The sequence below is a fragment of the Coffea eugenioides genome, chromosome 5 (genome assembly GCF_003713205.1).
Source record: "Coffea eugenioides isolate CCC68of chromosome 5, Ceug_1.0, whole genome shotgun sequence".
NCBI classification, from domain to species: Eukaryota; Viridiplantae; Streptophyta; class Magnoliopsida; order Gentianales; family Rubiaceae; genus Coffea; species Coffea eugenioides.
In genome coordinates, this window is record NC_040039.1 from 30573502 (window position 1) to 30589824 (window position 16323).

General features: G+C 39.1%; 2 protein-coding genes across 2 annotated transcripts; one reads left to right on the forward strand and one right to left on the reverse strand.

Moving 5' to 3' along the window:
* The first annotated feature begins 984 nt into the window (after nt 1–984).
* On the forward strand, nt 985–2246 carry LOC113771379. Its single transcript, XM_027315966.1, has 2 exons — nt 985–1091; nt 1151–2246. Exons 1-2 carry the CDS (start codon nt 985–987, stop codon nt 2244–2246), a joined length of 1203 nt encoding a protein of 400 aa, XP_027171767.1.
* Nucleotides 2247–10789: 8543 nt separating this feature from the next.
* On the reverse strand, nt 10790–15878 carry LOC113771380 (putative receptor-like protein kinase At3g47110). Its single transcript, XM_027315967.1, has 5 exons — nt 15404–15878; nt 13892–15276; nt 11232–11433; nt 11090–11163; nt 10790–10930 (listed from the first exon to the last, which is right to left on the reverse strand). Exons 1-5 carry the CDS (start codon nt 15876–15878, stop codon nt 10790–10792), a joined length of 2277 nt encoding a protein of 758 aa, XP_027171768.1.
* Between the last annotated feature and the right edge of the window lie 445 nt (nt 15879–16323).

Sequence of the window (16323 nt, forward strand, 5' to 3'; positions counted from 1 at the left end):
TAATTAACATAAATGTAGTAATTAATGATCCAAATATAACACTTGCATGAGTAGTTAGGGATACCACAACCTAAGGAGCTTTTATTTGTTATTTTGTATAATTTGAGTAGGTAAAATTTGTTATAATTCATTGATAGTCTAAATAATAGAGAAGCTTTAGTAGTACCGGTAATTGCAATCTTCCTTGTGGGATCGACCCTTAATACCCTATACTCGCTCACGATTCGTATACTTGCGATAAATCGCGTGTGGGGTGTTTAGGAGTTTATAAATGTAAAACTTGATTAGAATGAGGTTAAATTGATATGTATACCCTGCGCACGTCAGGCGGCGCCTTGGTAAATAAAACAACAGATGAAGCCAAACGACTGATCTCTAATATGGCTGAGAACTCTCAACAGTTTGGAGTCAGATCTGAGGGGGTGACTAGAAGGGTTAATGAGGTAAATCATTCTGACCTAACAAATAGATTAACTGAGCTAACTGCCTTGGTTCATCAAATGGCTGTAAGACAAGTACAAGCAGCTAAAGCATGTGGGATATGTGCTGCCCCTGAACATGCGACCGATATGTGTCCGACCTTTCAAGAAGACCCTCACGAGCAAGCCAGCGCCATGGGAGGTCTGCCTGGACCACCTCAAAGGAAAAATGACCCATATACGCCCACATACAATCCGAGGTGGCGAAACCACCCCAACTTCAGCTATGCTCTGAAACCCTCAAGTTTTTAATAACCATTCCAGTAGAGACCACCAGTACAACAACCATCCACATCTAATTCAGGTATATCCCTTGAAAATATGGTTAAATCACTAGCTAATAGCACTTGTCAAATGCAGTAGGACTCACAGAGATTTCAACAAGAGACTTGCGCCAGCATTCGAAATTTGGAGGCACAAATGTCACAACTGGCATCTTCAGTAAGCAACCTTGAGAATGGTTAAGGGAAGCTACCATCTTAGGTAATTCCCAATCCAAAGGATAATGCAAGTGCCATGCTTCTACAAAGTGGCAAAGAAGTGCAGTTCTCAAAATCGGAAGCAGCAGGAGTTGAAGATGAACAAGTTTCTAGGGAGCGTGAGGAGGAAAATGTAAGTCACCAGTAAAATGTTCCTAAGACATTTGATATTAACCATCTTTTTCCTGGCAGGTTGGCTAAAGCCAAGAAAGAGGAGTTCGAGAAGGAGATTTTGGACACCTTTAGGAATGTGGAAATCAACATCCCGTTGCTGGATATGATCAGGCAGTTACCAAAATATGCAAAATTTTTGAAGGGGTTGTGTACTAACTGGAACAAGTTGAATTTTCACGACAAAGTAAAGGTAGGTGAGAATGCGTCAGCAGTCCTTCAAAGGAAGTTGCCGCAAAAATGCAAGGATCCAGGTATGTTCACAATATCATGCATCATAGGTCAGAAGAGGATAGAAAGAGGTATGCTTGATCTAGGGACATCTATTAATATTATGCCTTTGTCAATATTTAGGGTCTTAAACTTAGGACCTCTAAAAGATACAACGGTAATAATTCAACTAACCGATAGGTCTAATGTTTACCCTGAGGGTGTAGTTGAAGGTGTCCTAGTGAAAGTTAATGACTTTATCTTTCCTGCTGACTTCTATAGTGTTGACATGAATGACGATAACTCAGTTAATTTAGTTGTACTTCTTCTGGGTAGACCATTCATGAGTACGACCAGGACCAAGATAGATGTGCATGAAGGCACCCTATCTGTAGAATTTGACGGGGAGACAATTACTTTTAACATTTTTTATGCGATGAAATACCCAGATGATATTGAGTCAGTTAATTATGTTTGTATCACTAATTCAATTGTGCAAGATCACCTTGAGCAAAATCTTATGGAGGATAAGCTGGAATTCGTGTTACAACAGAGCAAGACGAATGCGGACGTGGAGAGCGTGGATGAAGAGGATACTAAAGGAGCAATAATGTCGCTACATTCACTTCCAAAATTTCTTGTGAGGTTGGTCAACTCATATTTACCATTGCCTACTTCTAATGAGAGAATCTTGCCCTCTGTTGAACAGGCACCAGAGCTGGACTTGAAGGAATTGCCAAAGCATTTGAAGTATGCATACCTGGGAGATCATGGCACTCTGCCAGTCATCATTGCGAGTGATCTGATAGCAGTACAAGAAGAAAAACTCTTACGAGTGTTGCGAGAGTTTAAACCTGCAATTGGATGGACGTTGGCAGATATCAAAGGCATAAATTCATCCATTTGAATGCATCGCATTTTACTGGAGCCGGATGCAAAACTGGTAAGGGAACGTCAAAGGAAGCTTAACCCAGCCATGAAAGAAGTGGTAATGAAAGAGATTCTCAAACTATTGGAGTTAGGAATTATTTTTCCTATCTCCGATAGTCAGTGGGTGAGTCCAGTGCATGTCGTCCCTAAAAAGACCGGAATTACACTCGTGTGAAATGAAAAGAATGAGTTGGTACCAATGAGACTCCAAAATGGGTGGAGAATGTGCATCGACTTCAGGAAATTGAATGCGGCCACAAGGAAAGATCATTTTCCGTTACCGTTCATCGATGAGATATTTGAGAGATTGGCAGGTTAGTGTTTCTTTTGCTTCCTTGATGGATACTCGGGGTATTATCAAATTACTGTTGCCCAAGAGAACCAGCACAAAACTACTTTCACCTGCCCGTTTGGCACTTTTGCTTATCACCGTATGCCTTTCAGGTTATGTAATGCTCCAAGAACGTTTCAAAGATGCATGATGAGTATTTTTTCTGATATGATTGAAAACTGCATTGAAATATTCATGGTTGATTTCACAGTTTACGGTGATTCTTTTGATCAATACTTGCATCATTTAACAAAAGTTTTGCAACAGTGCATTGAAACGAATTTGGTCCTTAATTATGAAAAGTGTCATTTTATGGTGAAGGAGAGTATTGTCTTGGGCCATGTTGTTTCATCTAGGGGTATCGAAGTTGATAAAGCAAAAGTTGACTTGATTACGAGCTTACCTTACCCTACTAATGTCAAGGAGATTCGTAGTTTTCTTGGGCATACAGGTTTCTACAGATGATTCATCAAAGATTTCTCACGAATTGCACAGCCATTGTCCTGATTACTTCAAAAGGAGGCACCATTTGATTTTGAAGATGCTTGTAAAGTGTCCTTTGATACTCTAAAGAGCATGTTGACCACGACACCAATCATTCAACCTCTGGATTGGAGCCTGTCATTCGAGCTTATGTGTGATGCCAGTCAATATGTGGTGGGAGCTGTACTCGGTCAGCGAAGTGGGAAGTGTAGCCATGTCATTTACTATGCATTAAAAACTTTGTCGCTGGTTCAATGCAACTACACCACCACCGAAAAAGAGCTTTTCGTGATTGTTTTTGCTTTTGAGAAATTTTGATCGTATTTGTTGGGATCGAAAGTAACAGTTTTCTCTGATCATGTAACCTTGAAATACCTTTTGGTAAAGAAGGAGTCCAAGCCAAGACCCATTCGTTGGATACTCCTGCTACAAGAATATGACTGGGAGATCAAAGATTGAAAAATGGTGGATAATTCAGTGGCAGACCATTTAAGCCGATTGATTCGAGAAGATGAGGGAGTGCCCATATCCGAGGTATTTCCAGACGAACACTTGTTTCAATTTAGAGGTGAGGAACCTTGGTATGCTGATATTGTTAACTTTCTGGTCAATCACAAATTTTCAAGTGGTATGAGTTAGAATAAGAAGGATAAAATAATACAGAACTCTCAATATTACATTTGGGATGAGCCCTATTTGTGAAAAATAGGCTCTGACCAGATCATTCGTCAATGTGTTTCAAATGAAGAAATTTCCTCTATATTTACTTATTGTCATAGTTATGCTTGTGGCGGTCACTTTGGTCCTAAGAAAACTGCTTAAAAAATACTTGATTGTGATTTTTATTGGCAAACTTTGTTTCGTGATGCTTACTTGTTTTGCAAAAGATGTGAAAAATGCCAAAAGTTTGGGAGTTTATCTCACCGGAATGAAATGCCTCAGGTTCCTATGTTACTTTGTGAAATCTTTGATGTCTGGGGTATGAACTTCATAGCACCATTTCCCAGTTCTTTTGGCTTTCTTTATATTCTATTAGCCATAGACTATGTATCGAAATTGCTAGAAGCAAAGGATACCTGAACTAATGATTCACGAGTTGTTGCAGGATTTCTTAAATCCAACATTTTTAGTAGGTTTGGTGTGCCAAAAGCAATTATTAGTAATCAAGGTATTCATTTCTGCAATCGCACCATTGAAACATTGATGCGTAAGTATGGAGTTCACCATCGAATTGGTACTACCTATCACCCGCAGACCAACGGGCAAGCTGAGGTCTATAATCGCGAGATTAAAAGTATTTTGGAGAAAACGGTCAACCCAAATCGCAAAGATTGGAGTATCCGATTGGATGATGCCTTGTGGGCATATCACACAGTGTATAAAACACCAATCGGAATGTCTCCTTACAGGTTGGTTTATGGTAAGATGTGTAATTTACCTGTTACAATTGAGCATCGTGCGTTTTGGGCAGTTCAGCAGTGTAATTTGAACGCGGATAGAGATGGCAAGGAAAGGAAACTCCAACTTCAAGAGTTGGAAGAAATCCGCTTGGAGACTTACGACAATGCACGACTTTACAAAGAGCGCACAAAGTCCATCCATGACAGACTATTGTGTAATAAGCAATTTTTTATAGGTCAAAAGATACTTCTGTTCAACTCACGGATAAAATTCATGCCAGGTAAGTTGTTGTCCCGATGGATCGGACCATATGTTGGTGTCAATGTTTTCCCCAATGGTGTGGTTGAAATTAGAAGTTTAGAGACTAACATGCGCTTTAAGGTCAATGGTCATCGTCTCAAGCCGTTTATTGATGTTTCAGAAATTGGTGCTATGGAAGAGGTCCATTTGCTCGACCCCGGTTCTAATTAATTTGTTAAATTACTTTTGGTTTGGCCACAGACGTTAAATAGAGGCGCTACTTGGAAGGCAATCCAAGAGTTTCAATTTTTAGTCATTTTTGTGTTTTTATTTCACATTTGTGTGTTCAAAATCAGGTTGTTTGGGTTCCTATTGACAGAAATTCTTTATTGCAGGCCATGGGTGTGTTCTGTGCAGTTTTATTTTGGATTCGAGGCATAATTTTTGGGCAGGAGACTTTCCATTATAAGGCGTGCCTGCGCTTTATGTTAGGTGCACTTGGTGCTTTTGATGTTTTTGAAGATTGAGTAACAAAGGCTTGGGGTTTCCAAAGCGTGCCCACGTTTTGCAGGGATGCTCCAGAAGAGCTGTTCAAAAACAGGTAAACAGACGACTAGGGGTTCTAAGGCGTGCCCACGCCTTATGTTAAATGCAAATGGGCGCTTTTAAAAGATTGATGAACAGAAGACTTACGCTTCCAAGGCGTGCCCACGCTTCACAGCAACTCTCTTAGACATGTTACACAGAGATGGGCAGACGACTTCCGCATCCAAGGCATGCCCACGCCGCACAGTGAATCGTAACGGTCTTGTGACGAAGAGTTGGGCAGATGACTTACGCTTCGTAAGCCTGCCCACGCCTTCCTGCCACTGCAACAACATAATCCACTCTAAACCCTAATTTTTCTACTTTTCTTTTTCTTTTCTTTTCTTTTGCTTTTCTTCTTTTGTCTTCCCTGGTCTTCTCCCATCTTCGCCGCACTCTCAGATGCTGCCGTCACTGATCACCTGCCTCCTCAACGCACACCGCCATCGCCGCCGCTGCCCCCACGACCAGCGATGCTCATCAACGGCCACCGCGCGCCGCCGCCACTGTACTTCACCCCCGTGTGTCTCTCTCTCCCACGCGCAACCCACGGCCATCCGCACTAACAGCTGTCACAGTTTCTGCTCCACCTCCTCCTTGACGCGCACCGCTCCCCAGTCCTCTGGTCAAGCCGCGCCGCCCGCCGCCATTCATCTCTACTGGCGATTGCTCCCAAGACCCACAACGTAGCCCCGGCCATCCGCCACTACCCACGATCGCCGCACGTCACCACCTCCTTCTCCCGCATGGAATCCGCTCGCCGTGGCTGTCTCCCGCAAAGTTGCAAAGTGGTACCCCTAATTACTATCTTTTTGCCACTGGTGACTCGAATTTGGAGTTTTGTTGAAATATTTGACTCGAATTTGGCTTGAAATATTTGTTGGTTTTGTTGGGTTCATTTGATTGTTGACTGCATTTCGGGGGTCTCGTGTTTGCCCTTTCTTACTTTTATTGGCCTTGGTGACACCAGTGGGGCCTCAGGGTTTCTTCTCTATGAATTTTTGTTGACTATTAACTGTGGGTCTTGTCAAATGTGGTCCCTTATCTCCATTTTGTGCTTTCTTGTCGGCTTCTGTGCTTTTGAAATTGACATCTATGGCCCTATATAGCTTCAAAAAAAGCTACTCCATCTGAGGCATCGGATTCCAACCCTCGTAAGAGGCGGGCCCCGTTTCAACCCCCACTAGGTCCCGGTTAGGTCTATTTAGGAGTACTTTGTCTCCTGGGTGTGGGGGGAATCCTTAAAAAACCTCACCCCTGAGTAGAAGGAGCGGTTGAACACCTTGGTGGTGCATCCGTTCGCCCCGTGCAAGTGTTTCCATCCCCTGACTCTCGACCAGTTGAACATTGCTAGGGAGGTAGAGCAGTTGTTTTCTGCCATTGGGTGGGATCGGTATCTGGTTTGACTACCTCACGTATGAGCTTTGCTATGAGTTTTACGCCACTTTCCAATTTGAGAAGCTTGATTCTCTAGCTTTAGATACATAGGGGTGATCAAATATAGGTTACAGGATACCCCACAAGCTCATTCCATTAATGAGTTCAACTTGATCTTGGGGTTTGTAAGTGAGGACACCCTCACCTCCGGCACTTATATCAATAGTGCTTGCGATTTCACCCAACCTTTTGCGAGCAATTATATCGAGATATGGAAGGAGTGGTCCACGAATATTCAACTCTACGACCCGAGTCAGTCTAGGGCCTCGTATCTTAAGGATCCAGTGCTGAAACTCATTCACAAGTTTCTGGCCTATAACTTCTCGAGTCGGAAGGATTCCTCCGGCACTCTCGTCAAACCTGAATTCTATTTTCTCTGGTGTATGCGTAATAAGGTGCAGGTCAACTTTGGCTGTTGGGTGGCCAGTCAGTTACAGTCCGTCCTCCGCAAGCGCCATATGTCCTTGATTATGGGTTTACTCATCACTCACTTGGCCTTCCGTTTGCGGGTGTTGGACCTTGATAAGGACCACAGACTCACCTTGGCTGGCGAGCTTGAGCCTTTGGACCTACACAGTTTGGAGCGGATGGGTGTTTTTCACAAAGTGGGTGATACATATCAGATAATGCCTTCAGGAGATGATGTGCCCCAACCCCGGGTCCCTCCCACTGCGCCCACCTCAGAGGCTGATCAGGCGGGTCCTTCTTTCTCCGCGGCTCCATCTTCTTGGGACATCCAATTCCGTTCTTTACAGGACTCCATTTATGAGTTGGGCGGCCGAGTTGAGCATTTGGATGAGCGTCTCGCAGCCTTGCAAGTCAATTCTACCATTCAGATAGAAAATCTAGCAGCCTTCTTTGCCCACATTGACTTTCAACCGCCTCATCCTCCTCCCTCATAGTGCTTTCGTGCACTCGTTTGGCCTTCAGGGAAGCTCTAATTCCTCTCTTTTTTATTTGTATTTTTCTTTGCTCCATTGAGGACAATGTGGGTTTCTGGTGTGGGGAGACGTAGTTCTAACTCTTTAGTTCTAGCTCTTTTCGTTTGATAGGAAAACAAAACAAAAAAAAGAGGAAAAAGAAAATCCAAAAATATGTATGTGATGAGTTCATTTGGCTACAGTTGAAAATGTCTAGAACTTAATGCTATGATGATTGCAATTACTCTACAAGCATGAGCAGTGATATTATGTGGGCCATATGTCTTGTCTTCTTGATAATGGAATTGAATGATGAATTTTGCAAGACTTGACAATTAATATCCTGTTGTGAGCTGTCAAGCCAATGAGCGTTGCATTGATAACTGCTCTATGTTCTTTCATTGAATGATATCACACATGATTTCATTGTTCTAGAACTTGTTTTGTTATGTATATCAAGATCACATTCTTGAATTTGATGCATTAGAATGATAAGGGCACTTAGGTTAACCATTTTTGGACTTTCTAAAGACCGCCGCCAATTATATCTCCCTTAGTTGACCATGGTTGAGCCTAGACCTTTTCTTTGTTTAATAGTCCATTTTGTCACCCGTAACCCCATTGTGTTTGAACCCTTTTTGTTTTTACCCCGTGTCAAAGGAATGATTTGATTTCATTGCATGATGATTTCGAATTGGGTTGAAAGGGGATGATTGAATTTACCAAGAGTGTCTATATTTCCATGTAGTTATGCGTATTTGAAAAGGACAAAAGAAGAAAAAAAAGAGAAAAAGAAGAAATGGAACACAAAAAGAATAACAAAAAGGAAAAAAAAAGAGAAGAAACAAAAGAGTTCTGAAGTGCTATTGTCAATATGTGTTCTGTTGAGATAATTGGGTGAAACCCTTTATTGTACTGGCACTTGCTAATTTTTTAGAGAAATTTATGGGTATGCTTTGGAAAGATCATTTGAATGAAGAAGGAAATTTGAATCCATGCAGTGGGTCACTAGTCTTTGCTTTGACATAATGAGCCTAAATTACCTGTTTGATCCAACCCGTGCCTGAACCCCATTACAACCCGCAACAATAACCTTTGATTTTTGCATTAAATTTGGTTTCAGTGGTGGCGATGTGATATATTAGCAAGCATATGGTAACATCATTTTATCGTATGGTGAGAGTGACCCTTTTGTGCCCCATGTCAGGTGGTGAGTAATCATATTCCATTCTATAAGAGAGGATTAAGTCTTGAAATTTTTGAATTTGATGACATTGTTAGGAGGATGGGACACTTGAGCTTGCATGATTGAACTGCTACATATGTGTAGCTATAATTGTATCTCTGAGTTTTGAGAAGCTTGAGGACAAGTATTGTCTTGGTGTGAGGGGATTTGATAGTGAGACAATTGTACATTTTATTTGATGGTATTTGGTCTCAATTTTGGCCACTTATTATGCAAAGTAATAGGGTTCTGCTCATAATTGGTATTTGTGTCAGTTGCAGGCAATTGGTGTCAAAAGTGGTGAAAAGAGGCCAAATTCCAGAAGACTATTCATTCCAAAGCGTGCACACGTCAGAGATCGCAGAGTGACGTCCAAAAAAGAAGGACCGCAGGACTTATCCCTGGAAACCGCCACTATTTTTGGGAGATATGTTCTGAAGTTGCGTGGGATTAGGAAACATCTTCAGAGAATCTTTTGGCAACAACTCAAGGAGGAAAATAAGGGAAGCTATCCTTCGTAGATACAAACACGGATTTGGCTAAAGGAAGCGGCGGTGGAAAACACTTTAAATAGAAAAGCAACAGACTAGCAGTTTATTTTTTTTTATTTTTGTCTTTATCTTTTGCTTCGGAACGTGAGTTAGAGACTAGCGCTATACCTTTTACTTTTTCATCAACTAAATTCCAGAAAAGCTTTCAATTGCACCATCGTTATGAGGCAAGGCTAGATTCCTTTATCTAGTTGAGGAATAATCAAGACCCGGTGCACGGACAATTGTGAGATCTTTTTAATTGTTCTGCGCTATTTTAAAATTCTGTGTTAGTGGGTATTTGATTATTTCTTGTTTTAATAGGCTATTATTGTTTGGATCTATTGGATTAATGTGGCCAGCTATTCAATTGTCTGAATGGTACATTGCCGATTAAGACGGTGGTGTGTATCACTTGCTCGTCTTAAAATTAGTGGCAAACAACACAATTTAATTGCCTCGCAAGTAATTTAATCTGTGTTATAGGAATAGTTAATCTAAGTTAAATGAACCCGCATGTGTATTTGTTAAATAGAATTGGGTCTCTCTAATTCCTAAAGTTGTGAATAGATTAAATCCTACGAGCGTCTCTGAGGTTATCTATTTTACAAGGGAGTAGTTTAATAGCGTCTCTGGACTACCATATAACTAAGGAGAGATTGGTAGTTTGACGGTTGCTGAATTGCTAGAACCAATTTACTTACGAAGGTGTGAATTATTCCAGGTATCCATGATCAATTGCGTGAGTCGGTGCCGAAATTATTTCCTTGACTAGGTTTTGTCAATTAATTGTTTATTATATCCTTTAGCTACTGCACTATTTACGAAGTGGAAATTCAGTACCCTTACATCTTTAATTTGTTCTTTATATCTCCCTTCCTGAAACCCCCCCCCAAATTATCTGTGTAATTAATCTGCCAGTTTCCTGAGAAGACGACCCTGCTCACCACTGTATGCATTTAGTTTTGAGAGTAGATATTGATATAAATTTTATTTTTGGTAGTTTGACAGACACCAGTATTGTTTATTTTTATGCTAGTGACTTGTTTATCATTAAATTATTATGTACTTAATATTTTAATAGTGATTTATTTCGTGTCGGAACCTATTAAACTGGTATTAGAGTGGGATTCATGATTGGATCTTGATTGACTATTGGCATCAGATGTTTGAATCCTATCAAACTAAATATTTTTCCTTCTATTCAAAAGGATGTTGTTATTTTGAGATCTAACAAAACGTTTTATTAATGGCTAGGAAAATGATTTACAGGCATTGGTGCTCTATTGGGACTTAGAATTGTCAACTACAAAAAATCAAATATAGAAAGCAGAGTTTTACTATTTAGGTCCTACCTAATCATAGAAACTAAACCTTAATCTTCTCTAGAGCTGCAAGAGCATCTTTCATGCCGATCCTTTCTTTAAGGGATTTTGCAGTGCAATGTAAAGCCAATTCCATGACTAAAGAAACACGCTCCAATTTTCCTGTGAAGTTCTCTTCATTTGGCTTTAGTAAGTTAGCATCCAGAACTTCAATTATACACTATGCGACATGGAGTCTTTTATCCAAAGTTTGAGACTCGAATTTCCTGTAAACTTTTCATCACTGGGCTTTGTTCTCAAAAAAGTTTCCATCAATATGATTCCAAAACTATAAACATCGCACCTTGTTGATACTAGTCCTTCCAAACCATATTCTGCAGTAGTAATCCATTGTCTTTAAAGAATCAATTACATCCTCTGTTGCAAAGGATTTGAAGCAAAATTGGAATTTAAAATAAAATTGAAGAGTTAGTTTTAGACTTTACCCGGTGCAATATAACCAAAGGTGGCGAGCGTCCTTGTGTAGATAATGCTATCATCTTTATCCATAAAGTCAGTTACATGAGCAACCATTTCTGCATCTAGCAGGGCATTACTAGGCTTCAAATCGCAATGAATCACTGGTGTCAAGTAGCCATTATGAAGATAATCAATTGCACATGCCACATCTATCATTATGTTTAATCTCTACATTATATCCAAGAAATAGTTGTGGGAATACAACCATTTTTCAAGACTACCATTAGGCATGAATTCAAGAACTAGAGCTTTGAAATCATTATTATCGCGACTGCCAAGTACTTTTGTGAGATTTTGATGGTGAACGTTGCGAAACGCTTCACATTCTCTTTGAAACTCCCTAGTGAAATTTTCACTTGTAAATTGAACACTTTAACCACCACTAGCATCCTATCTTTTAAAACCCCTTTGTAGACAAATCAGCAACTCCCTGTGCCAAGCAAATTGCTTTCCTCGTAACCATTAGTTGCTTGTAAAAGTTCATAATATGAAATCCTTTGTAAAGTTCTGATCTCCAATATCCCTTCTATCCTATCAACCTCAGTTTTGTTTCGATACCTTAGAAATACTATTGTTAATTTTGTTAGGAAATTGGGTTTTTTCTTTTAGGTAGGTTTCTTGTTTTGTGTGGAAGTAACTAGTTTCCTAATTGGCTTTAGTTACTTGAAACAGTAGCCAAGAAATTTCCTATTTAGTTTAAAATTAGAAGTTATTTCCTATTCTATGCAAGTCCAGGAACTAGAATTGGTTTCCTGTTGTTATTTGGGTTTTGACCAAATAATGTTATCTATAAATAAGTGGGTTGGCATACTACACAACAAAAACACAAGAAGACACAAGGACATCATGTAGCCTTATACATGGGGTATGAAAGAGGGTTCTTGGGAGATGAGAGATGGTTTATAAGGGTTGAATTTGGATTCAAATTGTATTTTTGTATAGGATTTTCCTCTCATAATAAAGAACAGATTTCTCTCCGTGGACGTAGGCTCAATAGTAGAGTCGAACCACGTTAAATATTATATGTTGTTTATCTTTCATGTTTGTGGCTTGTTTGTCATTAAATTGTTGTGTACATGATATCTCAATAGTTGTGTGTTCCGCGCTTGAATCCTAATAAGCAGTATCAGAGTTTTGTTGTTCAAGATTGGATCCTGGTTAACTATTGAGATCAATTGGATTGGCAGCTGTTACCAATTAAACAATTTAATGGGTTATGTCCTTGTTTCAACGGTTTGGCAAAAAACATTGAAGGTGAAGAATGGAAAGTTGAAAAGTATGGACACTTGACGGTAAATCTGGGCAGGTGATTCAAAAGTCAAGAAAAAGGCGGAGTCCAATATTGATTTTAGACGTAAATCGGTGGAGACTTTCTCACATCTCCAATGGCAGTTGATACTTCATCCCGGTGAATTTTAGATTTTGGTTATGTTTTTTGGGTGATATGGCACATGTCCCAAATAAACAAAGAGATCTAATTTCCATTCATCAGAAGACTCTGACAGTTACTAGTTTTTCGTTTTAGGTGGAGTCTTGGAAACCATACAGGGCGAGATAGTCGTAAAGATGGGAAGAAGTATGGTGATTTTACCACTTGGTTACCTCAATGATTAGGGTTAGAGCTCACAAAAGAGAATGTCGGATTGCAAGTGGTGATGAGAAGAAATCCTGCAAAGGGAGATGGTGAATTGAAACACCTTCTTACGAGTCAACTGGAGGTTGAATTCGGAATAACTACACAGGTTCATTTGTTAGAAAACACAAGTTCATTTGGTATCAAGATTGTTTGATTCGAGTGTGTAGTTTGATCCCATATTATTTGGTAGTTGAAGGCAAATGGTTGCTAAAAGAAATTTTCGCCAAGGTGGAGATTTGTTAGAAAAAAGGTGGAAAAGAAATCCTGCAAAGGGAGATGGTGAATTGAGACACCTTCTTATGAGTCAACTAGAGGTTGCATTCGGAATAACTATATAGGTTCATTTGCCGATTGAATCAATGTGGTATCAAGACTGTATTGATTCGGGTGTGTAGTTCAATACCATATTATTTGGTAGTTGAAGGCAAATGGTTGCTAAAAGAAATTTTTGCCAAGGTGGAGATTTGTTAGAAAATTGGTTTAATTTCTTTTAGGTAAGTTTCTTGTTTTGTGTGGAAGTAACTAGTTTCCTAATTGATTTTAGTTACTTGAAGTAGTAGCCAAGAAATTTCCTATTTAGTTTAGGATTAGAAGTTATTTTCTATTCTATGTAAGTCTAGAAATTAGAATTGGTTTCCTGTTGTTATTTGGATTTTAACCAAATAATGTTATCTATAAATAGGTGGGTTGGCATACTACATATCAGAACACAAGGAGACATAAGGGCATCATGTAACCTTATACATGGGGTGTGAGAGAGGGTTCTTGAGAAATGAGAGATGGTATACAAGGATTGGATTTGGATTCAAATTGTATTCTTGTATAGGATTTTCTTCTCATAATAAAGAACGGGTTTCTCTCCGTGGACGTAGATTCAATGGTGGAGTCAAACCACGTTAAATATTGTGTGTTGTTTATCTTTCATGCTTGTGGCTTGTTTGTCATTAAATTATTGTGTATTTGATATTTCAATAGTTGTATGTTCCGCACTTGGATCCTAACAAAGGTTATAGCCATTAATGCTGCTCCAATGCCTAATGTAATTAATATCACATGAGATGTTTTCTTCCTGGTTGACTTGTGATCTATGGAAGTGCTACATGGAGGAACAAGAAATCTTGTAATACCACATAGCCCTCCATTAGACATGAATGCTTGACTCGTGAAGTTTTTGAAAGGACCATCGAATGGAATTTCACCCCGTAAATTGTTTAAAGAAAGATTGATGTAACTGAGAAATTGAAGTGCCACCATGGACTTTGGGATTAGACCTAAAAGATTATTATTGGATAAGTCCAAGAACACCAAATTTGATATGTCACCCATCGAGTCTGGAGTAGATCCTTGTAGCTTATTTTCTGCCAAAGAAAGTGTTAGTAGCATTTGCAGATCTCCAATTGAGCTCAGAATGTGTCCTGAGATATGATTTGCTGACAAACTAATATATGTTGCTGCCTTCAAATTTTGAATTTCTTTAGATAGTATGTCACTGAAGAAGTTGGAAGACAGGTTCAATGCCAAGAGATTGTCGAGGTTCCATACACTAGTTGGTATGCTGGAGTTCAATGAGTTTTCGACAATGCTGAGATATCTCAAAGAAGTCATGTTACCTGTACATGAAGGAAGTGAACCGGAAATTTGGTTTTTGTGCAAATACAAATTGTACAAGCTCTTCGAGGCGCAAATATCTTCTGAAACGATTCCAGTCAAAAGGTTTTCATTGAGAGATATACCTTGGAGGTCTTGAAAACCTTCAATTGTTGTTGCAAAATATCCAGTTAAGCGATTTTTGGACAGAGCCAATATCACTAAGCTGCTCAAATTTTCAAGTCCTTGTGGAATATTTCCCCTGATTTCACAATTGTATGCATAAATTCTTTCTAAAGAGGCTGAAAGATTTCCAATAGATAAGGGAAGACTACCATTCAAAGGATTATCAATCATACCCAATCTTGTTACATTTTTGCAATTTGTTAGGGAAGTGATGAAGCTCAACTCAGAAGATGAAGGTTCACTTGTAAGATTATTCACCCTGAAATCCAATTTTTTCAGATGCTTTAGACCTCCAAGCGACATGGAAATCAAGCCACTGAATTTGTCATTAGATAAGTTTAAGTAAGCTAGTTTTGAAGCATTTGATATGGAGGGTGCTATCACTCCATCAAGGTCATTAAGGCTCAGGTAGACAGTTTCCAAATTGGGTAATCGACTACCCATGCTTGATGGAAGATTGCCAGAGAGATGATTTCCCACCAATGAAAGAATTACCAGAGTTGAGATATTGAATATTTCAACTGGTATTGGACCAGTTATGCTGTTGACTATCAAGCTGAAATCTTCTAGCTTGCTAGATTGCCTACCTTGTGATATTGTGCCTATTAAATTAGTGTTTTTAAAAATGTTTATATCTAGAAATAAAAATGTTTGTGTCTAGAAATAAGCTGAAAACATGAGCACACCTATTGGAAGGTTCTACCATTTCTGGGAAATTGCCATACATACCTGTGAACTTATTATGCCCAAGGTAGATTCTCGTGAGAAATGTCAGATTCCCAATTGCTCTTGGAATGGTTCCAGTGAGTTCATTTTCTTCTAAAGTAAACTCTTGAAGTGCCAAGCATTCAAGTAAACCTGTTGGCATTTGGCCATGCAATAGGTTTCCATATAGGTAAAGCCCTTCAATGTTTGGAAGCCTATGGCACATATTTTCTAGAATGGTGCCATTTAGTTTATTAACTTTCAAAGAAATAACCCTCAAGGATGAGATATTGAATATGTTTGTCGGTATAGAGCCCATAATCTGGTTATCGTGAAGGTATAAATATTCCAAGATATGTAGATTATTGATCTCTTCTGGAATTTCACTTGCAAAATTACATGATAAATTGTCAATTTTTACTACATTATTCCGCTCCCCTAATTTGACATCTTGTATAACTGTCAAGTTGGTGAAACCAAGATACAACCGCTTGAGCATTGTCAGATTGCCAAATTTTCTTGGTATAGAGCCCTCAAACTAGTTTTCCTCCAAACCTAACATCTTTAAATTGCATAGGGCACCAACTGTTAGGGTGGTTGTTTATATTAATCTTTTGGTGAAAATCATCATTTATTAAAGCCAAAATCTATATGGTGATTGTTAAGAAATAAATTGACAGTAAAATTGTGAAAGCGTACCTGGATTCATATTGACAAACTGGTATTTAAATCCTTGGAGATTTTGGGGTGGATTTCCAGGTCAACACGTATTTGCCAATCATTAAGAGAACCCTTTAATTTCTCTCTGATATTTTTTTTTACGATGGGATATCGGAAAAGAACTATTTTGTAGTACTAGAAAATACGACAATAAGAATCCGTGCGATCTAAGAACCATAACCCTATTTATAGATAACATTCTGTTACCTTTTGAATTCTTATTT

Bases quoted from the DNA above. Each gene is read 5' to 3' on its own strand.
- LOC113771380 (XM_027315967.1), bottom strand. From the start codon at position 15,878: ATGCTCAAGCGGTTGTATCTTGGTTTCACCAACTTGACAGTTATACAA. The intron at 15,277-15,403 runs GTATGTATGGCA...CTAATTTAATAG, and splicing joins TGGGCATAATAAGTTCACAG to GCACAATATCACAAGGTAGG. The intron at 11,434-13,891 runs GTGCGGAACATA...GATATAATGTAG, and splicing joins TAACCTTTGTTAGGATCCAA to AGATTAAACATAATGATAGA.
- LOC113771379 (XM_027315966.1), top strand. From the start codon at position 985: ATGCAAGTGCCATGCTTCTACAAAGTGGCAAAGAAGTGCAGTTCTCAA. The intron at 1,092-1,150 runs GTAAGTCACCAG...TTTTCCTGGCAG, and splicing joins GGGAGCGTGAGGAGGAAAAT to GTTGGCTAAAGCCAAGAAAG.